Source organism: Pongo pygmaeus, chromosome 20 (genome assembly GCF_028885625.2).
Source record: "Pongo pygmaeus isolate AG05252 chromosome 20, NHGRI_mPonPyg2-v2.0_pri, whole genome shotgun sequence".
Taxonomy (NCBI): Eukaryota; Metazoa; Chordata; class Mammalia; order Primates; family Hominidae; genus Pongo; species Pongo pygmaeus.
Window position 1 is genome coordinate 9,067,476 of NC_072393.2, and position 26,001 is coordinate 9,093,476.

A 26,001-nucleotide genomic window follows, 5' to 3' on the forward strand; every position below is an offset into this window, starting at 1 on the left:
GGGGCTGGCTGTGGGCGGAGATAAGTTCCGGGCAAGGCGGAGGGCGGGGACTAGGCTGTGGGTGTACCGGCCCTGGGGGGCAATGCTGATTGGCAGAGAGCCGTTCTAGGGGCGGAGCTATGGGGTGGCACCAAGCCTGGGGGCGGGGCTGGCTGTGGGCGGAGACCAGTTCTGGGGGCGGGACTGCGGGCTGCACCAGGCCTGGGGAGGGGGCAGCGGGTGGAGATCAGTTCCAGGGGCAGGGATCTGGGTATGAATAAAAGGGTGTATGATGTGGGTGGGTTGGGCTAGGCCCAGGAACCAGGATTGTGGGCGATCAGATTCAGGGGTAGGGCTTTCCTTGGATCCCTAGATTGATGATAGTTACTTCCCCATGTTCATACAACCCAATAGGATCAGATTATATATGCACATTTGTCTGTAACTTGCTTTCCCAAAGCAGAACATAGTGATTTAACACTAAGAGTTTAGGGGAGCAGGAGACGACTGGGTCATAGATACACATATAGGAAAACTTAAGAATGTTACAAAGTCAGTCAAATATTCTCCCACCACTGTCTTTTCAGTTCTTTTGCTCAGAGGCAAAAATAATTTTCTCCTCTATCTTTCCAGATATAGTGTGGACATGTATGTGTGTGTATGTGTGTATGCTGCAGTCATATTCATGGAATAAATGCTATTACCTCCCCCCCCCACAAGTCTCTGTTTTATACACCATGGATATGAACTGAACAAAATAGGTAAACGTCCTTGCCCTCAGAGAACGTGCATTTTAGTTGTAGATTGGGCAGGAGAAGTGAACAGTGAATGTGAAAAATAGAATACGTGGTGTGTTGGTGTGTTAGATACCACTAAGTGCTGGTTGGACCTGGCAGCTCACGCTTGTAATCCCAACACTTTGGGAGGCTGAGGCAGGCAGATCACCTGAGGTCAGGAGTTCGAGACCAGCCTGGCCAACATGGTGAAACCCCGTCTCTACTAAAAATACAAAATTAGCCGGGCGTGGTGGCGGATGCCTTGTAATCCCAGGTGCTTGGGAGGCTGAGGCAGGAGAATCGTTTGAACTCGGGAGGTGGAGGTTGCAGTGAGCCGAGATTGCAGCCGGTGCACTCCAGCCTGGGTGATGAGCGAGACTCTGTCTCAAAAAACAAAACAAAACAAAAACCAAAAACCATAAACAAAAAAAGATACTGGTAAGTGCAAAGGGAAAAAATGAGGGGAATGGTCTTGAGTGATCTTCCCCTTGGCCTCCACCTCTCATTCCTGAGAAGCTCAAAGCTTCAATTTTACTTTCCCATAGACAGTGAAGACTTTCTGCTGCCCTAGTTTGCCGTGCCCTTGCAGAAAGGCCACCAACTACATCCTTTTCCTCTTTCAGTACACAGTGTTTGTTTACCCTGATGGTGGAAGTGAGGCTGTGGGGCTGTGGGGCTGTGGTGGTCCTGGCTGGGAAGCTTCAACAGCTGCAGGTGTGAGTGACTGCTCATTTTCACAGTGATCTGGCTGTGATCTGCTGTTCTTCAGAAAGTTAGGTGTGCCATGAATGGATGTCCAGGAAGATAAGCAGCTGCTGATTGGAACTGTGTGAATTTTTCAATTTAGATTAAATTGAGGGAGAATTAACATTTAATTCTTTCCGTCTTTGAAAGTGGCATAGCTTTTCGTTGACATAGTTCTTTCCTTAAGCCATTAGAATTTTAATCCTAGTGAAATGTTAGGCATTCTTATTGGGGTTGTTTTTAGACATGGTACATAGCTCTTTTTTGTTTTAAAATTATTTTGATAAGATTCCAAATTTACAGAAAAGCTGCAAGAATGGTACAAAGAACTCCTTTATATCTGTGTATTTTGTGCCTGTGTCACCAAACGTTAACATTTTGCCCTGTTTGCTTTATCATGAACTCTGTCTCTCTTTACATACATTACTATTTTTTTTTTAACCATTTGAGAGTAAGTGACAGACATTGTGCCCATTTACTACCAAATCAGGGTATATTTCTTTATAACAAGGACCTTTTCTTTCAGAGCTACAGTAATTAGCAAAATCAGGGAATTGAACACTGCATGGGGCTGTTATCTAATAACATAATCCATATTCAGAATTGCCAATTGTCACAATAATGTTTTCCATGGAGTTTTTTTCTTTCTTTTTATTTTTTAATTTTGCGACAGAGTCTCACTCTGTTTCCCAGGTTGGAGTGCAGTGGCACCATTTCGGCTCACTGCAACCTCTGCCTCCCGGGTTCAAATGATTCTCATGCCTCAGCCTCCCAAGTAGCTGGGATTACAGGCACGTGCCACCACGCTGGCTAATTTTTTTTTTTTTTTTTTTTTGGTATTTCTAGTAGAGATGGTGTTTCACCATGTGGCTCACACATGTGGCTGGGGACCTCACAGTTCCATGTGACTAGGGAGGCCTCACAATCATGGTGGAAGGTGAAAGGCACAGTCTTATATGGTGGCAGACAAGAGAGAGCCTGTGCAGGGAAACTCCCCTTCATAAAACCATCAGATATCGTGAGACTTATTCGCTATCACGGGAACAGCACGGGAAAGACCTGTCCCCATGATTCAGTTACCTCCCACCGGGGCCCTTCCATGACACGTGGGAATTGTGGGAGCTACAATTCAAGATGAGATTTGGGTGGGGATACAGCCAAACCATATTAGATGTCCTGTATTTGGCCACATTGGAGTCCTTAAACTAAACCAAAGAAACAACAACAACAACAAAAATCAAATAACATTATTTGAAAATATACCTAGGAATACCTGACATGATTTAAAGACATCAAACCATTTACACATAAAAGTAAGATCTTTTACAAATTACTCTTGCATCAAAGAGGAACACTAACTTCCACTAAAGACTATCTAGAATAAGGCAATTTTTTTTTCACATTTCTTTGGGGAGACTTTTTAAAAAACTTTTAGGGTCGGGGTACATGTACAGGTTTGTTACATAGGTAAATTGCCTGTTATGAAGGTTTGGTGTACAGATTATTTCATCACCCAGGTAATAAGCATAGCACCCAATAGGTAGTTTTTCGATCCTTGCCCTCCTCCCACCCTCCACCCTCAAATAGGCTTCAGTGTCTCTTGTTCCATCTTTGTGTTAGAATAAGGAAAAAATTTGAACATGACACATAAATGTTGCTGAGAGGAGATTTTTAGCTTGATATGCTAGTAATCCCAAAGTGATGTATTCAAATGATTTATACTTTTAATTTAACATGGGATGTAAATAAGAAACTAAAACCCAGTAAGAAAGAAATAGAATATAAAATCAGAATAAAATGTAGCAAAGTAGCAGTATTTCTTAAAAACAATTCTGGAATAAAGGTTTATTCTAAAAAAGATGAGAATGTCCAAAAATTGACATGGACTATTTACAGAAATTTTATATAAGAGAGTGGTAACATTTAAAATCAGCCGGGAGGAAATACTTTCAATGAATGATATTGTTTCACGCACCTGTCCTTTCAGAAAAAAATAGATCTCTGCTTCCCAAAAATATCCTAATCATTCTCAGGTGGCTGAAGGAAGTTTAAGCAAAAATGAACAAGTTCAAAATTCAATATACTAGGAAAGTTCACTGGAAAGACTGTTCTCTTCAACAAATTGTGCTGGGACAACTAGATGCCAATATACAAAAGAATGAAATTGGGCTGGGTGTGGTGGCTCACGCCTGTAACCCCAGCACTTTGGGAGGCTGAGGCAGGCAGATCACGAGGTCAAGAGATCGAGACCATCCTGGCTAACATGGTGAAACCCCGTCTCTACTAAAAATACAAAAATTAGCTGGGTGTGTTGGCAGGCGCCTGTAGTCCCAGCTACTCGGGAGGCTGAGGCAGGAGAATATGACATCAAAAACAGGTGGCAAAAGAAAAAAATATATAAATTGGACTTAACATTAAAAAACATTGATGCTTCAAAGGATACCATCAAGAAAAAAGACAAACATGGACTGGGTGAAGACATTTACAAATGATTTATCTGATACATGACTTGTATTCAAAATATATAAAGGCTTGCAACTCAGCAATAAAAAGATACCCAATTAAAAGTGAACAAAGAGTTTTTTTTTTTTTTGAGATGGACTCTCCTTCTGTCACCCAGGCTGGAGTGCAGTGGCACCATTTTGGCTCACTGCATCCTCTGCCTCCTGGATTCAAGCGATTCTCCTGCCTCAGCCTCCCAAGTAGCTGGGACCACAGGCATTCACCACCACGCCTGGCTAATTTTTGTACTTTTAGCAGAGAGAGGGTTTTGCCATGTTGGCCAGGCTGGTCTTGAACTCCTGACCTCAAGTGATCTGCCCACCTCAGCCTCCTTAAGTGCTGGGATTACAGGTGTGAGCCACTGCACCCCGCCTGAAAAATGAACAAAGAGTTCAAATTGTCATTTCTACAAAGAAGATACACAAATGGCAAATATGTACATGAAAAGATGCTCGGCCCCATTAATCATTAGGGAAGTTAATATCAAAACTTCAGTAAAATACTACTTCACACCCATTGGGATAATTAAAATTAAAAAGATAGCCAATAACAAAGGTTGGCAAAGACAAGGAGAAATTGGAATTCTCATACATTGCTGTCACGATTGTAAAATGGTGCACCCACTTTGCAAAATAGTTTGGCAGTTCCTCAAAAAGTCATAGAGTTGCCACGTGACCCAGCAATTTTATTTCAAGTATATGCCCAAAGGAAATGAAAACGTGTTCATATGACAGCTTGTACATGAATGTTCATAACAGCATTATACATAATAGCCCAAAATTTTGTATGTCCCAAATGTCAATCAACTGATGAATAGATAAATAAAATGTGGTATATCCACACAATGGATTATTATTCATCCATTAAACAGAATACATATTCCATGGATGAACCTTGAAAACATTATGGTAAGTAAAAGAAGCCACTCATAAAAAACCCACATTTTGTATAATTCAATTTAAATAAAATTTCCAGAATAAGAAAATCCAAAGAGACAATAGATTAGTGGCAAATGTTGGGGAAAAGGGAAATGAGGGGAAGTGGGTAATGGTATGGATTTCATTTTAGATGAAAGTAAAATTAGATAGTGGTGATGATTGCACAACTGTGTGAATATACTAAAAACCATCGAACTGTACACTTTAAAAGGTTGAATATTATGGTAGCTCAATAAAGTTTTTATTTAAAAAATGTAGAATTATACACATAAATTCTTCAGTTAGGCAAAATAACAGAATAAAAGTGGAAAAATAAAATACTACATAAATATGAGTGCTTCTTCCTCAAAATAATAGAAGTGGAAAAAGTAAAATACTACAAAAATGTGAGTTCTTCTCTTCTTCCTCTTCCTCCTCCTCCTGCTTTCTTCCTTCTTCCTTACTCCTCCCCTTCCTCCTCCTCCTTGCCTCCTCCTTCTTCTTTCTTCTTTCCTCCTCCTCCTTCTCCTCCTCCTCCTTCTCTTCCTTCTCCTCCTCCTCCTTCTTTCTTCTTTTTTCTTTTTTTGGAGACAGGATCTTGCTTTGTCACCCAGGCTGGAGTGCAGTGGTGCAAACATGGCTCACTGCAGCCTGGACTTCCTGGGCTCAAGTCATTCTCCCTCCTCAGCTTCCCGAGTAGCTGGGACTGCAGGCGTGCACCACCACGCCCAGCTAATTTCTGTATTTTTTATAGAGACAGGGACTCACCACACCACACAGGCTAGTCTCGAACTCCTGAGCGCAAGCAGTCCCCTTGCCTTGGCTGCCCAAAGTGCTGGGATTTTAGGCATGACCCCACCGTATCCAGCTTAAGTGTATCTTAATTTTCCACACCATCACATTAGTAAATGGCAAAACAAACTGGGGATAAATAATTGTAAAAATCTATGACATGTGGGCTCATATCATTATTACATAAAGAATATTTTGGATAAATAAGCAAAAGATGAACAAGCCAGTAAAAACATCATCAAAGACAAAGGCTATGAACCACACACTCCTTTACAAATACGTACAATTGCCCAATACTGTAATTAGCAAAGAGGCACAAATTAAAATAATGGCATTATGTTTGTGCCTCTCAAGTAATGCAAAACATTTTAAATGCCCAGTTTGTCAAGACATGAACAAATGAATGACCGTGCCCTCTGCTAGTGGCATTGATAAGTACCAGTTTCTCAGCAGGTACTTGGTAACATATACCCAAAGCTGTACGAATGGGCATATTTATCAACCCAGCGATTTTACAATGATCTAAATCAGAGAAATGTTTGAACCTTGTTAAAAAGGATTGATCATCTACCTCCTATTTAATATGACAGAAGATTAGTAACAATGGCGAATAAGTACTGGTGTAGCCGTATGAAATGACATTCATGGGCCTTAAAACAACAATGTCAATGTACATTTAGTTATATTAAATTACAGTCAGGATATATTGTTAGATGTGAGAAGCTGGCTGCAGAATGAAGTCGACAGTGTGTATCCATGTTGTAACCCACAAAGTCTAGGAATATAAAATTCCAGGGCTTGACAACCACGTAATGCCTGGATCCTTTCTGCCTCGAATGGAGGTGGCTAGAAACTTCTCTGGCTGGAGGTCAGAAGGCAGAGTGCAAAGTTTTGCCTCAAGACTTGTGACGGGGATAAAGACCCTTACCCTTCACACTGGCCTCATGGACAAGTTCTCGCTTTCCCCACAGAGTACCTGAGATCCGAGGATACTTTATACTCTGATAGTCACTTCCGGCTCCCCTAATTCTGCTAGAGTAAAAACAACTAGCAGCTTCCACCTAACCAGATGACGCATAAAATAATTGCCACAAAATATTTCATTCCATGTTTTGGTTAATAAGGAAGAGAAGGAGGTAAAGAAACTTGAAACAACTGGAAGGGACCAAGATGGAGCAGGCAGAGTTCCTTATACACAGGAGACAGTAAGGCTGAAATTCTACCCAGGAGATCAGCAGCCCTGGCCAGGCACGGTTTCTCACGCCAGTAATCCCAGCACTTTGGGAGGCCGAGGTGGGTGGATCATGACGTCAAGAGATCGAGACCATCCTGGCTAATATGGTGAAACCCTGTCTCTACTAAAAATACAAAAAATTAGCTGGGCATAGTGGCGCACACTTGTAGTCCCAGCTACTCAGGAGGCTGAGGCAGGAGAATCGCTTGAACCCAGGAGGCAGAGGTTGCAGTGAGCCGAGATTGCATCACTGCACTGCACTCCAGCCTGAGCGACAGAGCAAGACTCCATCTCAAAAAAAAAAAAAAAAAAAAAAAAAAAGGTCAGCAGCCCCACTATCACCTGCCTCCAGGGCAAGGCCACCTGTGGAAATGACAGGTGTCAAATAATCCCCAAAAGAATTGCTAAGGATGGAGACATTCCATGGAAACAAACCGCATATTGCCTAACCCTCTCCTGAGGACATGGACATTTTGACATAGTAAATGTTTTGAAGGCTGTGCAACTCTGCAAACAACCAAGCAGGCACAGAACACAGGCTGTCTAGTGATAACTCCTAGATAAGCACCAATATAGCACCTCAGCCACAGATGGCATGCCATACACAATGAATTCTAAAAGTCTATTTTAAACTACGATAGCCAACATATTCTCATTTGTGCATGCAATCAATGTAAAAATTATTGAGACGTTTTAGGTGCGACTGGCTGGGGCTGGCATTGCGGGCGGTAAAATAATTTCCCAAGACAGTTGTAGGTAAAGAAAGACAGATTTATTAGAGAAGATATGAAGATAGGTTGCAAGGATGCAACAGGCAGCACAGAAGAGAAGGGGCCATTTGCAAAGAGGCAGAGGTTGGATGGGACTTTATAGGGTCGTGCTGGAGGCGGCTACGTGCACGTAAGGTGTGCAGATAAGGTCGTGTTGCTGGGACTACGTGCAGACCGAGGTCTTTTGGAACAGAATGTCACGCCAGTGGGTTGTTTGCAGTTAGCCATCTCTCAGAACAATTGTTCTCCCCCAACCAGGGGCCCCTTCCTTGTTGTTGGTTACTTATCTTATTAGGACTCTAGATGAGATCTTTTTTTTTTTTTTTTTTTTTTTTTTAAATTTATGAAGTATTTATTGATGATTCTTGGGTGTTTCTCGGAGAGGGGGATATGGGAGGGTCATAGGATAATAGTGGAGAGAAGGTCAGGAGATAAACACATGAACAAAGGTCTCTGGTTTTCCTAGGCAGAGGACCCTGCGGCCTTCTGCAGTGTTTGTGCCCCTGGGTACTGGAGATTAGGGAGTGGTGATGACTCTTAAAGAGCATGCTGCCTTCAAGCATCTGTTTAACAAAGTACATCTTGCACCGCCCTTAATCCATTTAACCCTGAGTTGACACAGCATATGTTTCAGAGAGCATGGGGCTGGGGGAAAGGCCATAGATCAACAGCATCCCAAGGCAGAAGAATTTCTCCTAGTCAGAACAAAATGGAATCTCCTATGCCCACCCCTTTCTACACAGACACAGCAACAATCTGATCTCTCCTTCCTTTCCCCACACTTCCCCCCCCCTTCCTTTCAACAAAACCGCCATCGTCCTCATGGCCGGCTCCCGATGGTCGCTGTCTCTTCGGAGCTGTTGGGTACACCTCCCAGACAGGGCGGCCGGGCAGAGGCGCTCCTCGCTTCCCAGACGGGGCCGCCCGGGCAGAGGCGCTCCTCTCCTCCCAGACGGGGCGGCCGGGCAGAGGCGCTCCTCGCTTCCCAGAGGGGGCCGCCCGGGCAGAGGCGCTCCTCGCTTCCCAGACGGGGCCGCCCGGGCAGAGGCGCTCCTCGCTTCCCAGACCGGGCCGCCCGGGCAGAGGCGCTCCTCACTTCCTCCCAGACCAGGTGGCAGCCGGGCAGAGGCGCTCCTCACCTCCCAGATGGGGCGGCCGGGCAGAGGCGCTCCTCACTTCCCAGAGGGGGCGGCCGGGCAGAGGCGCTCCTCACTTCCCAGACCGGGCGGCCGGGCAGAGGCGCTCCTCACTTCCCAGATGGGGCGGCCGGGCAGAGACGCTCCTCACTTCCTCCCAGACGGGGTGACGGCCGGGCAGAGGCGCTCCTCACCTCCCAGACAGGGCGGTCGGGCAGAGGCGCTCCTCACTTCCCAGACTGGGCGGCCGGGCAGAGGCGCTCCTCACCTCCTAGACGGGGTGGCCAGGCAGAGGCGCTCCTCACTTCCCAGACGGTGTGGCGGCTGGGCAGAGGCGCTCCTCCCTTCCCAGATGGGGCAGCCAGGCAGAGGCGCTCCTCACTTCCTCCCAGACGGGGTGGCGGCCAGGCAGAGGCGCTCCTCACTTCCCAGAGGGGGCGGCCGGGCAGAGGTGCTCCTCACTTCCTCCCAGACGGGGTGGCGGCTGGGCAGAGGCACTCCTCACCTCCCAGACGGGGCGGCCGGGCAGAGGTGCTCCTCACTTCCCATACGGGGTGGCAGCCGGGCAGAGGCGCTCCTCACTTCCCAGATGGGGCAGCTGGGCAGAGGTGCTCCTCACTTCCTCCCAGACGGGGTGGCGGCCAGGCAGAGGCGCTCCTCACTTCCCAGACTGGGCGGCCGGGCAGAGGCGCTCCTCACTTCCCAGACTGGGCGGCCGGGCAGAGGCGCTCCTCACTTCCCAGACTGGGCGGCCGGGCAGAGGCGCTCCTCACCTCCTAGACGGGGTGGCCAGGCAGAGGCGCTCCTCACTTCCCAGACGGTGTGGCGGCTGGGCAGAGGCGCTCCTCCCTTCCCAGATGGGGCAGCCAGGCAGAGGCGCTCCTCACTTCCCAGAGGGGGCGGCCGGGCAGAGGTGCTCCTCACTTCCTCCCAGACGGGGTGGCGGCTGGGCAGAGGCACTCCTCACCTCCCAGACGGGGCGGCCGGGCAGAGGTGCTCCTCATCTCCCAGACGGGGCGGCCGGACAGAGGTGCTCCTCACTTCCCCCCAGACGGGGTGACGGCCGGGCAGAGGCACTCCTCACCTCCCAGACGGGGCGGCCGGACAGAGGCGCTCTTCACTTCCCATACGGGGTGGCAGCCGGGCAGAGGCGCTCCTCACTTCCCAGATGGGGCAGCCGGGCAGAGGCGCTCCTCACTTCCTCCCAGATGGGGTGGCGGCCGGGCAGAGGCGCTCCTCACTTCCCAGATGGGGCAGCCGGGCAGAGGCGCTCCTCACTTCCTCCCAGATGGGGTGGCGGCCGGGCAGAGGCGCTCCTCACTTCCCAGACGGGGCGGCCGGGCAGAGGTGCTCCTCACTTCCTCCCAGACGGGGTGGCGGCCGGGCAGAGGCGCTCCTCACCTCCCAGACGGGGTGGCCGGGCAGAGGCGCTCCTCCCTTCCCAGACGGAGTGGCCAGGCAGAGGCGCTCCTCACCTCCCAGAGTGGGCGGCCAGGCAGAGGCGCTCCTCACTTCCCAGAGTGGGCGGCCGGGCAGAGGCGCTCCTCACTTCCCATAGGGGGTGGCAGCCAGGCAGAGGCGCTCCTCACTTCCCAGATGTGGCAGCTGGGCAGAGGTGCTCCTCACTTCCTCCCAGACGGGGTGGCGGCCAGGCAGAGGCGCTCCTCACCTCCCAGACGGGGCGGCTGGGCAGAGGCGCTCCTCACCTCCCAGAAGGGGCGGCTGGGCAGAGGCGCTCCTCACTTCCCATATGGGGTGGCAGCCGGGCAGAGGTGCTCCTCACTTCCCAGACAGGGTGGCGGCCAGGCAGAGGCGCTCCTCACCTCCCAGATGGGGCAACCGGGCAGAGGCGCTCCTCACTTCCTCCCAGACGGGGTGGCGGCCAGGCAGAGGCGCTCCTCACCTCCCAGACGGGGCGGCCGGGCAGAGGTGCTCCTCATCTCCCAGACGGGGCAGCCGGGCAGAGGTGCTCCTCACTTCCTCCCAGACGGGGTGGCGGCCGGGCAGAGGCACTCCTCACCTCCCAGACGGGGCGGCCGGGCAGAGGCGCTCCTCACTTCCTCCCAGACGGGGTGGCGGCCGGGCAGAGGCGCTCCTCACCTCCCAGAAGGGGTGGCCAGGCAGAGGCGCTCCTCACCTCCCAGACGGGGCGGCCGGGCAGAGGTGCTCCTCATCTCCCAGACGGGGCAGCCGGGCAGAGGCGCTCCTCCCTTCCTCCCAGACGGGGTGGCAGCCGGGCAGAGGCGCTCCTCACATCCCAGACGATGGGCGGCCGGGCAGAGGCGCTCCTCACTTCCCAGATAGGGCGGCCGGGCAGAGGGGTTCCTCACATCCCAGACGATGGGCGGCCAGGCAGAGATGCTCCTCACTTTCTAGACGGGGTGGCGGCGGGGCAGAGGCTGTAATCTTAGCACTTTAAGAGGCCAAGGCAGGAGGCTGGTAGGTGGAGGTTGCAGCGAGCCGAGATCACACCACTGCACTCCAGCCTGAGCACCATTGAGCATTGAGTTAGCGAGACTGAGATCTTTTAAATGATTTTTGTTTTTTGTAATGAGTTCCAGAAATCCAGTTTATACTTTCCACTGATGGCACATCTCAATTTGCGAGTTGAATGTTATCAGATGTGCTTGCCCCGTATTTAGATTTTCTTTGTTTTTCTTTTTTTTTTTTGAGACAGAGTCTTGCACTCTTGCCCAGGCTGGAGTGCAGTGGCGCCATCTCGGCTCACTGCAAGCTCCACCTCCCAGGTTCACGCCATTCTCCTGCCTCAGCCTCCTGAGTAGCTGGGATACAGGTGTGCGCCACCACACCTACCTGTATTAATATTATGGCTAATATTTTGTATTTTTAGTAGAGATGGGGTTTCACTGTGTTAGCCAGGATGGCCTCAATCTCCTGACCTCACGATCTGCCCACCTTGGCCTCCCAAAGTGCTGGGATTACAGGTGTGAGCCACCGTGCCTGGCCACATTTAGATTTTCTAGGGTTCACAGCTGTAAAGTAAGATTCACACGTCCAGGTTATTCCAAGCATACTTCAAAGCTTTCCACTTCAAGAGTCACGTCAGATGAATAATGAGAATTCCTTTGGGATCTAACAACAAAGGGGTCATTGTGGCCTTAGCAACAGAGGCAGCTGAGAACGGTGAAGGAAAACAGAAGTTTGGGGTGGCCTGAGGAGTTAGCTGGAGGTGAGGAGATAGGAGACATAGATGTAGATGATCTTTTCTCAGTGGTTCATAGCTAAGGGGAAGGGGTAGAGAATAGTGGTGAAGGAGGGGGTCCCAGGAAGTTTAGGAGAGGAGTGTCTGTGTAGCTAGGAGAAACTTGAACATGTTTAAATGCCAAAGAAGGGATTCAGTAGAAAAACAGAAGTTAAAGATATGGGGGCGCCTGTAATCCCAGCACTTTGAGAGGTTGAGGTGGGCAGATCATGAGGTCAGGAGTTCGAGGCCACTCTGGCCAACATGGCAAAACCCCATCTCTACTAAAAATACCAAAAAATTAGCCGGACATAGAGGTGTGTGCCTGTAATCCCAGCTACTTGGGAGGCTGAAACAAGAGAATTGCTTGAACTGGGCAGCGGAAGTTGCAGTGAGCCCAGATCATCCCACTGTACTCCAGCCTGGGCTATAGAGCGGGACTCCGTCTCAAAAAAAAAAAAAAAAAAAAAAAGATGATACAAAGGTTACATTGCGATATTGGAAGCATAAAATTAACAAAAAGGAAGAAGGAATAAGGCTCAGATCACTCTTGGTGGATAAAGGAAATATATTTATTTATTTATGAGACAGGGTCTTGCTCTGTTGCCAAGGCTAGAGTGCAGTGGCCTGATTGCTGCTCACTGCAACCTCGACCTCCTGGGCTCAAGCTATCCTCTTCGCTCGGCCTCCCTCACTCAGCTGGGACCTCAGACGTGTATCATCACCCCCAGCTAACTTTTTAATTTTTAGTAGAGATGGGGGTCTCCTTACGTTGCCCTGACTGGTCTCAAACTCCTGCATTCAAGTGGCCCTCCCACCTCAATCTACCAAAGTGCTGGGATTAGATGTGTGAGCCACCACGCCTGGCAGGAAATCTCTTTAAAATACAATTAAAGGAAATTTGGAAACATTCCATGCTTATCAGGGATATTTGCAGATTTGGCAACTAACGTCTTAGGGAACCATCAGGTAAGTTAAGGACAATTAAATATCTATGAGGAAAAAAGAAAGCTGGAGAAAATTTTGCAACAGGTTTTGGGGAAAATCAAGGAGTAAACATGACAATGCATATACAGAAAATAAAGTTTCTATGCATGATGGATTCTTCCCAGTTAGTGGAGAATATTTTGTATTTATAGTGGCACTAAGATGTCATGTCATGTGATTCTTTTTTCAGCAGTGATCATATGATGGCGTCAGCCATGGCATCACAGAGAATAGGGACCTTCCAAGTTTGAAGTTTTACAAGGCAGGTATGATAAGTGGTAAGGAATTTTGGATTAATCTAAGTGAAATTTTTTCTTTTTTTTCTTTTTTTTTTTTTTTTTTTTTAGACAGGGTCTCATTCTGTTGCTCAGGCTGGAGTGCAATGACGTGATCCCCGCTCACTGCAACCTCCACCTCCTGGGTTCAAGCGATTCTCCCACGTCAGCCTCCTGAATAGCTGGGACTACAGGTGTGGGCCACCACACCCAGCTAATTTTTTTTTTTTTTGGTAGGGATGGGGTTTCACCATGTTGGCCAGGCTGGTCTTGAACTCCTGGCCTCAAGTGATCCACCCACCTTGGCCTCCCAAAGTGCTGAGATTACAGGCGTGGAGCCGCCATGCCCGGCCTCTAAGGGAAATATTGAGGTCGCAGACCACAGAATCCAAGAGTGCTAGGAATCAGAGGAGAGAGAGGAAGGTGAAGATACGGAGGTCTGGAGTAATTCAAATACCCAAATCACAGATACTTGTTCCTCAAGGTACGTTCATCAAGAACAGGTATCTATGGTATGGGCATTTGAATTTAAAAAACCCGGGAAATCAGAAATTTATAGTGGGTGAATAAGTTTTCCGATTTATTTATTTATTTGTTTTGAGACAGTCTCGCTCTATTGCCCAGACTGGAGTGCAGTGGTACGATCTCGGCTCACTGCAACCTCCAGCTCCCAGGTTCAAGCTATTCTCCTGCCTCAGCCTCCCGAGTAGCTGGGATTACAGGTGCCCGCCACCATGCCTAGCTAATTTTTGTATTTTTTGTAGAGATGGGGTTTCGCCATGTTGGTCAGGCTGGTCTTGAACTCCTGACCTCAAGCGATTCGCCTGCCTTGGCCTCCCAAAGTGCTGGGATTACAGATGTAAGCCACTGTGCTGGGCCTGAATTATTTATTTTTGAGCATGGCTGTTTGGGTTGCTGAAAATGTCTGGGGTGTGGGATTAAGGCTCGAAGAGCAGAGCAGTTGATAATTTCATTATTGACTTACAAGCTGCAGGAACTGTGCAAACCAAGAGGTCAATGTGTTAACCAGATGAATAGTCAAGTAATGCATAAGAATGGCAGGATTTGGGCTGGGCACGGTCGCCCATGCCTGTAATCCCAGCACTTTGGGAGGTCGAGGTGGGTGGATCACTTGAGTTCAGGAGTTCCAGACCAGCCTGGACAGTACGGTGAAAACTCGTCTCTACAAAGACCAGAAATAGCCAGGCGTGGTGATGCACGCCTGTAGTCCCAGCTACTCGGGAGGTTCAGGTGGGTGGATCACTTGAGCCTGGGGAAGTAAAGGCTTCAGTGAGCAGTGATTGCACCACTGCACTCCAGCCCGAGTGATGGAGTGGGACAAAAAAAAAAAAAGGCAAGATTTGAGATTTAGAAAAAGACTGTCATATGTGTCATGAGAGGGAGTATCAGGACTTGAACATTTAAGAGTGACAAGGGCAGAAAGAGAATAAAATAGTACTGAAACAAGGAGGGGGTTTGCAGGATGATGAAGGAGAGTTTTGACCTTGAGCTTTCTGTGCTTGACTCAAATCTGCCTGATGATGTCCCAGGAAGCAGGTCAGACCTGTCCCCAGAGGGAGAGAGGAAGGATGAAAGTCCAAAACAGCTGAGATCGTTGTCCTGAGAAGGCAGGCTTCATTGACCAATTTGACCCCATTTCATGATTTATTTTAATAGTGTAAGAGGAAAAGAAGTGTGATGGCCAAGAGTTCACAGAGGAAGCAACGTGACTGTGTAAACCAATGCAAATCAAAGCCTGGCTTGAGCACCTCAATCCCTCTGAGAATGTCCAGTTACACATTCAAGAGGCCAGTTACGAGAATTACACCCCATCCTGGCAATGAGGTCAGATACCATCAATGGGAGGAGAGCTTGGAGAAGCCTCAGCAGGTCTGCTGGCAGAGGAGACTGCAAGGACTCCAGGCTTACAGCAGTGCAGGAGAACTTTTAAGTACTTTGGATCTTGCCAATACCTTGCAAAAACTTGTCCCTAGTTACACAGGTGGATCTCTGCTGGGGGATCTTGCCAGTGGTCTGGAGCAAGCCTGCCCCATGCCCCACCTTGCCTGCTCTTCAGATGCGATGGAGATAATTCCTGGAGAGGGAGCGGGTATCTCGCAGCTCCTCTGCCAACAATTTCTGGTCACTGAGGAAGATATCAGGAAACAGGAAAGGAAAGTGAAGACAGTCAGACAGAGACTCGCAATAGCACTGATTGCAGACGGGCTCGCTAATGAGGCAGAGAAAGTGAGAGATCAAGAAGGCTGTCCTGAAAAACACTATGAAAAAAAGGGAAGATAGTGCAGATGAAATAAAGCGTAATCCTTTATTAACATCTCTTTGCAGTGTCCACAATGAGGTTTTTTTGCTTTAAGCTCTTGAAACTTTAAAATATGCCAATACTTAAAAAAAAAATTAGGCTGGGTGAGCACCTAAGAGCACCTAAGTAAGTAAGCTCAGAACAGGGCACGGTGGCTTATGCCTGTAATCCCAGCACTTTGGGAGGCTGAGGCGGGCGATCACTTGTGGCCAGGAGTTCAAGACCAGCCTGGTCAACATGGTGAAACCCCGTCTCTACTAAAAATACAAAAATTAGCTGGGCATGGTGGCAGGCACCTGTAATGCCAGCTACTCAGGAGGCTGAGGCAGGAGAATCGCTTGAACCTGGAGGCAGAGGCTGCAGTGAGCCGAGATTGCACCACTCCACTCCAGCCTGGGTGACAGATTGAGACTCTGTTTCAAAAACAAAACAAAACAAAACAAAAAATTACACTCCTTTGTGTGACACAAGGGAATAAAGACAATAATTTCTTTTTGAGGTGAGAGATTGGGTTTCAGGTGGGCAGGGAAAGGAGATTTTTTTCTTTTTCATGTTATACTCTCATTTTTATTTACTATGTATGTATGTATGTAGTCCAGGCTGGAGTGCGGTGGTGCCATCATAACTCACTGCAGGCCAGGTGTGGTGCCTCACACCTGTAATCCCAGCACTTTGGGAGGCCGAGGTGAGCAGATTGCTTGAGATCGGGAGTCCAAGACCAACCTGGCCAACATGGTGAAACCCTGTCTCTACAAAAAATACAAAACTTATCTGGGTGTGGTGATGTACACCTGTAGTCCCAGCTATTTGGGAGGCTGAGGCAGGGGAATCGTTTGAACCCAGGAGGCAAAGGTTGCAGTGAGGTGAGATCGTGCCACTGCACTCCAGCCTGGGCAACAGAGCAAGACTCTGTCTCAAAAAAAAAAAACCAAAAAAAACCCAAAAACCAAAAAACAACAACAAAATCCATAAAACAAAACAAAACAAAAAACCCAAACAAACAAACAAACAAACAAAATCTCACTGCAGTCTTGAACTCTTGGGCTCAGTTGATCCTCCAGCCTCAGCCTCCTGAGTAGCTGGGACTACAGGCACATGCCATTACATCTGGGTAATTTTTTCTGTTTTTTGCAGAGACAAGGTCTCACTCTGTTGCCCAGGCTGGTCTCAAACTCCTAGACTCAAGCAATCCTCACACCTCAGCCTCCCAAAATGCTGGGATTACAGGTGAGGACCATCATGCTTGGCCAGCATTCTATCATTTTTAACACATCAATCTCAGAAACTGGTAAATCCATCAAACAAAAGCAAATAATGATAAAGAGGACTGGAATAATTCAATAAGCTTCATCAGGCAAGTAGACAAATAGACTTTAACTCTTAATCCCAACAAGCAGAACGATGGTGCATTGTTAGATTCATAACACTGAAAAGTCTCTCTCTCTCTTTTCGAGACGGGGTCTTACTCTGTCACCCAGGCTGGAGTGCAGTGGTGTGATCTTGGCTCACTGCAACCTCTGCCTCCTGGGTTCAAGCGGTTCTCATGCCTCAGCCTCCCATGTGGCTGGAATTACGGGTGCCCACCACCACACCCAGCGAATTTTTGTATTTTTAGTAGAGATGAGGTTTCATCATGTTGGTCAGGTTGGTCTCGAACTCCTGACCTTGGGTGATTTGCCGGCCTTAGCCTCCCAAAGTGCTGGGATTATAGGCATGAGCCTCCATGCCCGGCCTGAAAAGTTTCTCTTGATATTATTATCCCTCAAATTGTGTCAACTGTCCTGAATCAAATTTCAAACACATATAGATCTAGAGAATCAGGGAAAGTCTGGTATTTCATTAAATGCAACTCTGAATTAACGGGCAATCAAGAACAGAAAAATAACTAGATTAGATAGCTTATTTGAGAACATAGATATAAAAAACTCTTTCCTGAAATATTATTTTGGAATCTTCTGGGATATTTCACAAAAATAATAATCAGTTCTGATTAGGTAGGCTTTATCCTGTGATGATAAGGACAAAACACTGAATAATTTCATAACCTTGATTACTGCCTACTGACTTTAAGATAAGTGAATTAAGTCAGACACAGAAAGAAAATACTGCATTGATGTCACTTCTATGTGGAATCTAAAAAAAGTCATATAGACTGGATGTAGGCTATTGGTATTTTTTTTCAAGCAAACAAAACATTAAAACGCATTCTAAGGCTGGACGCAGTGGCTCACGCCTGTAATCCCAGCACTTTGGGAGGCTAAGGCAGGCGGATCACCTGAGGTCAGGCGTTCAAGACCAGTCTGGCCAACAGGGCGAAACCCCGTCTCTACTAAAAATACAAAAATTAGCTGGGTATGGTGGCATGCACCTGTAATCCCAGCTACTCGGGAGGCTGAGGCAGGAGAATCGCTTGAACCTGGGAGGCAGTGGTTGCAGTGAGCTGAGATCATGCCATTGCACTCCAGCCTGGGCAACAGAGTGAGACTCCATCTCAAAAAACAAAAGAAAACAAAAACAAAAAAATCCCCACATTCTAGGTCTCACATGATTACCACGTGGAAGCACAGAGCAGAAAAGATGAAATTTTAAAATAATAAATTTTCAGGGAAGCTATAAATAATATAGATATTGCACTCTATTTTTTTTTAGAGATGGGGTCTCACTCTGTTGCCCAGGCTTGGAGTGCAGTGGTGCGATCATACTGCAGCCTCAACCTCCTGGGCTCAAGGGATCTTCCTGCCTCAGCCTCCCTAGTAGCTGGGACTGTAAGTGTGTGCCACCACATCCAGCTATTTTTTTCTTTTAGTAGAGTTGGGGGTCTCATTATGTTGCCAAGGCTGGTCTCTAACTCCTGGCCTCAAGCGATCCTCCTACCGTGGTCTCCCAACATGTTGGGATTACAGGTTTGAGCCACTGTGCCTGGCCCGTAGAACAATTTCTGGCCCGTTTATGTCTTCTTGGTCTACTTCCCATTGTAGAGGACCCGTGAGATGGATAATATGCCACCCAGGGAACACTAATTTGGAAGTTCTGGTGCATTTGAGTTTCAGAGAATGAAACAGCAGAAGAAAAATTTGCAACTGCCAGGGTTTCTTGGGGGCGGGGGTATGGGCATATAAAGGAACAGGATGGGTGTGATGGCTGGTATAGGAGTCAAGGGTGAGCATGTACTGAGTGACAAAGGAGGGAGACCTTACACTGAAGTGGAATGTTGATTTTCCATCATGGCAATTTCTTTTTTCTTTTTTTGAGATGGAGTCTTGCTCTGTTGCCCAGGCTGGAGTGCGATGGCACGATCTTAGCTCACAGCAACCTCCACCTCTCAGATTCAAGTGACTCTCCTGCCTCAGCCTCCTGAGTAGCTGGGATTACAGGCACCCACCACCACACCCAGCTAATTTTTTTGTATTTTTAGTAGAGTTGGGTTTCATTATGTTGGTCAGGCTGTTCTTGAACTCCTGACCTCAGGTGATCTACCTGCCTTGGCCTCCCAAAGTGCTGGGATTACAGTTGTGAGCCACCGTGCCCGGCCTCCATGATGGCGATTTCTATATCAGTGAAACAGGAGGATTCCCTGAGCTCCCTTGCAGGATGTGTGACAGGGGTGTGGCTCATCTGTTTGGCTGCTGGGTGCACTCAAACCCCTTATGGGATGGGGAGCACATAGACAGGCAGGTGCAGGAGCCGGGGTGAGTGCCCCTGGGCTCTGGCCCCATGGCAGCATCCAGGGATGTGTGTGTTACAGTGTGCTCCTTTAGCCTTGCTGTCTGTGGATGGCTTAAGTGTTAACCAGCTCAGTGCCCTCTTGGTACCCACGTCCTTGTCCAGCATCCAGGAAGAATCAGGTCACAGACAGACTTAAGGATGAATGCCGGGGTTTTATTGAATGGGGGAGGTGGCTCTCAGTGGGATGGATGGGGAGCTGGAAGGGGGATGGAGTGGGAAGATGATCTTTCCCTGGAGTTTGGCTGTCCAGTGGCTGGTCTCCTCTCCAACTGTCCCCAGCCGAACTCCTGTTGGCGTTCAGATGCTACTTCTCTTCTCTCTGCTGTGTCATTCTGCCATTCCTCTGCTCTTCTGATTATCTCATCTGCTTGTGGAGCCTGGGGTTTGGGGTTTATATGGGTACAGGATAGGGGAGCATGTGGGCCAAAAGTCTGAACACAGGAATGCCTGTTCCCATTTAGGGCTTGAGGGTGGGGCCTTTGCTGGGGAACCACCCTCTTCTACCCAGTATTTCCCTGTCTCGTGTCCATATCATCAGTAATGTAGTTTGGATGTGTGTCCCCACCAGATCTGACGTTGAATTGTAATCCCCAGTGTTGGAGGTGGAGCCTGGTAGGAGGTGCTTAGATCATAGAGGCAGATCCTTCACGGTTTGATGCTGCCTTTGCAACAGGGAGTCTGTACTTGTGAGATCTGGTTAAGTGTGTGGCACCTTTGCTCCCCCCAACTCTCTCTTGCTCCTGCTCTGGCCATGTGACATGCTGGCCCTCTCTTGTGACATGCTGGCCCTCCCTTGGCTTTCACCATGATTGGAAGCTTCCTGAGACCTCCCCAGAAGCTGATCAGATGCTGGCATCATGCTTCCTGTACAGCCTGCAGAACTGTGGGCCAATTAAACCTCTTTTCTTTAAAAATTACCCAGTCTCAGGTATTTCTTTTTTCTTTCTTTCTTTTTTTTTTTTTTTTTTTGAGACAGGATCTCACTCTGTCATTCAGGGTGGAGTGCAGTGGTGCAATCACAGTTTACTGCAGCCTTGACCTCCCAGGCTCAGGTGATACTCCCACCTGTGCCTCCTGGGTAGCTGGGACTACAGGGACGCACCACCATGCCTGGCTATTTTTAAAAATCTTTTGTAGAGACAGCATTTTGCCATGTTTCCCAGGCTGGTCTCGAACTCCTGGGCTCAAGCAACCTGCCTGCCTAGGCCTCCCATAGTGCTAGGATTACAGGTGTGAGCCACCGAGCCTGGCCAGGTTTTTTTTTCTCTTTTTCTTTTATTTGAGACAAAGTCTCGCTCTGTCACTCAGGCTGGAGTGCAGTGGCATGATCTTGGCTCGCTGCAACCTCCGCTTCCTGGGTTCAAGTGATTCTCGTGTCTCAGCCTTCTGAGTAGCTGGCATTACAGGCATGGACCACCATGCCTGGCTAATTATTGTATTTTTAGTAGAGACAGGGTTTCACCAAGTTGGCCAGGCTGGTCTTGAACTCCTGACCTCAAGTGATCCACCCGCCTTGGCCTCCCAAAGTGCTGGGATTATAGGTGTGAGCCACTGCGCCCAGCCAGGTATTTCTTTGTCACAGCGCAAGAACAGCCTAATACAATCATTTTCACCAATTCTGGTGTTCCCAAGGGATGACATGGTGTGAAACCACAACACACAACTGAGAGTTGCCTTTGGGACTTCACGAAGGGGGAAGACTGTTCTCTTAGTCCAACGAACCAGTCAGGGGTCACATCAAGGAAGGCTCAGAGACTGTGTCCGAGCAATATGGTTTATTTCTGCCCCAGCCAAGCTTCTTTGGACCCTGGCTGGGGGAAAGGGACCCCAGGCACTGGTAAGTTCCAGTCATTGCAGATCCTTCAGGTCTAGGTGTGACTGGTAGTAGCCTGGGCACTGTTGCTGGACGTTGTATTCTCCTTCCTTCTGCCGGCGGGTGGTCACCTACGAGGGTGAGGAGGAGGCGTGAGAATGGACTGGTCAGCCGTCCAGGGAGGGGAGACCACAGGGGTGAGAATATGGCCAAAGCCAGAGGCCTTATGATTCCTCTGTCTCCCTTCATTCTTTCATTTAATTTCTCCCTCAGTTCTTTTCCTCTTTTCACCACTTTCTTTTCTTCTGTCTCCTTGTTTCACTCCCAGTTTAAAAGAATTTTTCCCCCTCAATATCCCCTTCATTTCTCTCTCCCCTTGCCCATGATTTTCTTTATCAGTATATCACATGAATTTCTTTATCAGTATATCACATATCTACCAGTGATCCATTTATCTATCATCTAGTTATCAATATTTATCTGTCAATCAATTCTCTATCTACCAATCAATAACTATCAATTATCTCTCACCTCTCAATCATCTGCTATTTATAATCTATCAATCATCTATCAATCACCTGTCATCCATCAGTCATCTATTTATCAATATCTATTAACTACCTGTTACCTATCAATTTATTATCTACCAATTATCTATCAAAAATAATCTATTTATCATCTACCTATCAGCTATCCACCAATCATCTATCAACTATCAATCATCTATCGCCTGTCTTCTGTCTAAATATCATTTCTCTCTCATCTCATTCTCAGTCTCTGTCTCTCTGGCTTTTGGTCCTGATCTCAGCCCCTCTCTCTCTCTCCTTCCCTTCCTCCTCTACACCTGTCCAGCTTAACTGAGGCATAACTGACATAAACTGCGCACATTTAAAGTGAATGTTTTGATAAGTTCTGATCATAACTTATTGAACCGTCACCACAATCAACATAAGGAACGTCCATCCATCATCCCCAAAACTTTTGTCCTGGCCAGGCGTGGTGGCTCACGCCTGTAATCCCAGCGCTTTGGGAGGCCGAGACAGGTGGATTACCTGAGGTCAGGAGTTCGAGACCAGCCTGGCCAACATGGTAAAACCCCGTCTCTACTAAAAATACAAAAATTAGCTGGGTGTGATGGTGCGCGTCTGTAATCCCAGCTACTTGGGAGGCTGGGGCAGGAAAAAGGCTTGAACCTGAGAGGCAGAGGTTGCAATGAGCCGAGATTATGCCGTTGCACTCCAGTCTGGGTGACAGAGTAAGACTCCGTCTCAAGAAAAAACAAAACAACAGCAACAAAAAAACTTTCCTCCTGCTCTTTTACAATTCCTTTTTCCCTGCCACTGCAAACACATTTTCATTCCCAGGCAACCGCTAATCTGATTCCTGTCCTTACAGATTAGTTTGTGTTTTCTAGAATTTGTTTATTAAGGGAATCATATGGCATGTACTCTTTTCTTCATCTGGATTCTTTCACTAGGCATAACTATTTTGCAATTTATACATGTTGCTGTATAATTTATTAATGTATTAATAATTCCTTTTTGTTGCTGAATAATATTCCATTGTCGGGATATATTTGTTAATGGACATTAGGGTTGTTTTCAGAGTTTGGCTATTACAAACAAAGCTGTTATGAACATTTATTTGTGTACAAGTCTTCATATAGGCATATGTTTTTATTTCTCTTAGATAAATTACTAGGAGTGGGATGGTAGGGTCTTATGGTAGGTGTGTCTAATTTTCAAAGAAATGGCCAAGCTATTTTCCACTAGCGCTTTATGAGAGTTCCAGTTCTGTCACATTTTCACCAACACTTGTTATAGTCAATCTTTTCAATTTTATCCATTCTTGTGAAAAGTGGCCTCTCATTGTGACTTCCATGTACATTTCCCTAATGACTAATTTTGTTACATTTTTCCCTCTTACATTATTTTATTTACACTCTTCACAATCACTTTTTCACTCACTATCTTGTAATCAGCATATAGGTTGTGAAGTTTTTGAGATCTGCACAACATAGTAACTATAGTTAATAATAATGTAGATTTCAAAATTGCTAAGAGTATAGGTTGCCAATGTTCACACCACAAAGAAATAATAAGTATGAGAGGTGAGGGACATATTAATTAGCTTGATTGAGTCATTCCATAATTGTACATATACCAAAGCATCAAATTCTATCCCCTAAATATATGCATTCATTATTTGTCAATTAATTAAAAATAAAATTATAAAAAGAAAATAGGAAAGCCACTCTGTGAACTGGGAGAAAATATTTGCAAAACATATATCCAGCAAAGGACTTGTGTATAGTATAGTATGGTTTTATAATATATTAAGAATTCTTACAACCCAATAGTAAGAAGATAAGCAACCCTTCCTTGCTCACCAGGACACCGCAGATCAGGCATGTGATGAGTCCCAGGAGTCCTGCCAAGCCAATGAGGATGACGGCCCAGAAGGGAAAGTCTGGGGAGACAAGGGCTGGGGTGAGCTACCTCCTGCCACGTCCCAGGGCTCCTTCTTGGACCCTATGTGGCATGAGGATGGGCACAGCCCTGGGGAGGAGAGCTTAGTGGCTCAACACCTCATGCCTCTGATGCCCCCAAAAAGTGGGCCCCCAGCAAGCCAGGATCCCTGCTATCCCTTTACTATGCCTCAATAGTCTTTGCCATGGGTCGGCCAACTTTGATCCTCATCCAAGACTGTGCCTGGTGCTCTTGGACAAGGCAAAGCACCATCAGGTTACCCCCTCCCTACCCTGGGCTGGGGCTTCTTTGAGACTTACCAGAATTCCCAGTTAAGAGCTCATTTTTGTTGGAAGAATACCCTAGAAATGAAAGAAATGGAGGGTGCATGTGATTGTGTCTTAGTCTTTTTTTTTTTTTGGAGATGGGATCTTGCTCTGTTGCCCAGGCTAGAGTGCAGTGGCGTGATGTTGGTTCACTGCAACCTCTGCTTCCCGGGTTCAAGCAATTCTCCTGCTTCAGCCTCCCAAGTATCTGGGATTACAGGCACCTGCCAAAACGCCCGGCTAATTTTTGTATGTAGTGATGGGGTTTTACCATGTTGGCTAGGCTGGTCTCGAACTCCTGACCTCATGATCCACCCACCTTGGCCTCTCAAAGTGCTGGGATTACAAGCCTGAGCCACCACACCCGGCCGAGTGCGTCTTATTCTTTTAAATACAATTTTACAAGCACACAAAAAAGCAGAGAGAAAAGTACAATAAATATTCATCACCTAGGTTTAGTGATTTATATTTCCTCCAACTAAAACATATACATCCAATTTATGATTTATTGACATTTCAGTGAAAGTAAATGTTTTTGCTGAAGTTTTAGAGGCCAGTAGACATCATGACATCTCACTCCAAATATTTCAATTTGTATCTCTAAAAAAATGAGGACACATGGCTACATAAGCCCAAAGCCATTATCCCACCACAAGAGTGTCATAAGTTAAATTCATGCCTCTGGGCATGGTGGACCTAAATTGGGCTGGGCCCAATGGCGGTGGTGGAGAGAATGGATCATCACAGTTGGAAACTCATGGGATCTCTCTAAGTTTTAAAATTCTCACCCAAAAGCTTTTTCTTCTGCCTAAAAACACATTTAAGCTCTCCTTCACCTGGTGGTTTTATCATCATCTTTTAGAATTCACCTTCAACGTCATTTCCTCAAGGAAGCCTTCCCTGATGACCACACCCATGTATGAATAGGTTCACATCAAATAATTTATAACTGACAACTGCCTGTTCTTGTTATTCCTCAAGACAGAATAAACTCCATGAAGATAGGGATATAAAGCCATCATCAGGCATGGCGAGAAGGGTTACTGGTTCCTCTACTTCTACAACCCCATTATAGCCAACTTCTTTTTTTTTTCTCAAGATGGAGTCTTGCTCTGTCACCCAGGCTGGAGTGCAATGATGTGATCTTGTCTCACTACAACCTCCACCTCCTGGGTTCAAGTGATTCTCCTGCCTCAGCCTCCCGAGTAGCTGGGATTATAGGCGCACCACCATGCCTGGCTAATTTTTTGTATTTTTAGTAGAGACAGGGTTTCACCATGTTGGCCAGGCTGGTTTTGGACTCCTGACCTCGTGATCCACCTGCTTCGGCCTCCCAAAGTGCTGGGATTACAGGTGTGAGCCACCGCACGCAGCCTATAGCCAACTTCTTAGAGATGTGGAAGACATACCAATGGCTAACAAGCATAAGAAAAAATGCTTGACATCACTAATAATCAGAGAAATGCAGATTAAAACCATGATGAGATACCACCTTACGCCAGTCAGAATGGCTGTTACTAAAAAGACAAAAAATAACAGATGTTAAAAAGGATGCAAGAAAAGCGAACTCTTACACGCTGTTGGTGGGAATGTAATTTAGTACAATCTCTATGAAAAACATACGGATATTTCTCAAAGAACTAAAAATGAAACTACCATTTGATCCAGGAATCCCATGACTGGGTATCTACACAAAGGAAAATAAATAATTCTGTCAAAAAGACACCTGCACCTGTGTGTTCACCACAAAACTATTCACAATAGCAAAGATATGGAATCAACCTAAGTGTCCATCAATGGAGGACTGTATAAAGAAAATGTGATCTCTCTCTCCACACACACACACACACACACATACACTGCAATACCACACAGGCATAAAAAAGAATGAAATCATGTCTTTTGCAGCAACATGGATGGAAGTGAAGGTCATTATCTTAAGTCAAACAACTCAGATACAGGAAGTCAAATAGCACATGTATTTGACTAAATAATGCATAGACATATCAATGCTGAATAATGCATAGGCATGGA

General features: G+C 46.8%; 2 protein-coding genes across 8 annotated transcripts in view; one reads left to right on the forward strand and one right to left on the reverse strand.

The window, feature by feature from the left end:
• The first annotated feature begins 11,971 nt into the window (after positions 1 to 11,971).
• On the forward strand, positions 11,972 to 15,653 carry MBD3L1 (methyl-CpG binding domain protein 3 like 1). 7 transcript variants are annotated; one of them, XR_008495598.1, is made up of 3 exons: positions 11,972 to 12,040; positions 13,230 to 13,317; positions 14,992 to 15,653. XR_008495598.1 is itself a non-coding variant. In XM_054461559.1 (3 exons), the coding sequence occupies exon 3, from the start codon at positions 15,013 to 15,015 to the stop codon at positions 15,613 to 15,615; it is 603 nt and encodes a 200-aa protein (XP_054317534.1). In that variant the 5' UTR covers positions 11,988 to 12,040; positions 13,233 to 13,305; positions 14,992 to 15,012; the 3' UTR covers positions 15,616 to 15,653. The 7 variants fall into 7 exon arrangements, 5 of the variants coding, with proteins under 5 accessions (XP_054317534.1, XP_054317535.1, XP_054317537.1 ...); XM_054461559.1 differs by having other exon boundaries at positions 11,988 to 12,040; positions 13,233 to 13,305; XM_054461560.2 differs by having other exon boundaries at positions 11,989 to 12,040; positions 13,230 to 13,305.
• Positions 15,654 to 21,117: 5,464 nt separating this feature from the next.
• The window catches only part of MUC16 (mucin 16, cell surface associated), a 91,323-nt gene continuing 86,439 nt past the window's right edge, over positions 21,118 to 26,001 (reverse strand). Inside the window, exons 87-89 of the mRNA XM_063658436.1 lie at positions 23,962 to 24,003; positions 23,563 to 23,642; positions 21,118 to 21,304 (exon numbers count right to left, since the gene is read on the reverse strand). Coding sequence (XP_063514506.1) covers positions 21,209 to 21,304; positions 23,563 to 23,642; positions 23,962 to 24,003 — 218 coding nt within the window. The 3' untranslated portion in view covers positions 21,118 to 21,208. The remainder of the gene's footprint in view (positions 21,305 to 23,562; positions 23,643 to 23,961; positions 24,004 to 26,001) is intronic.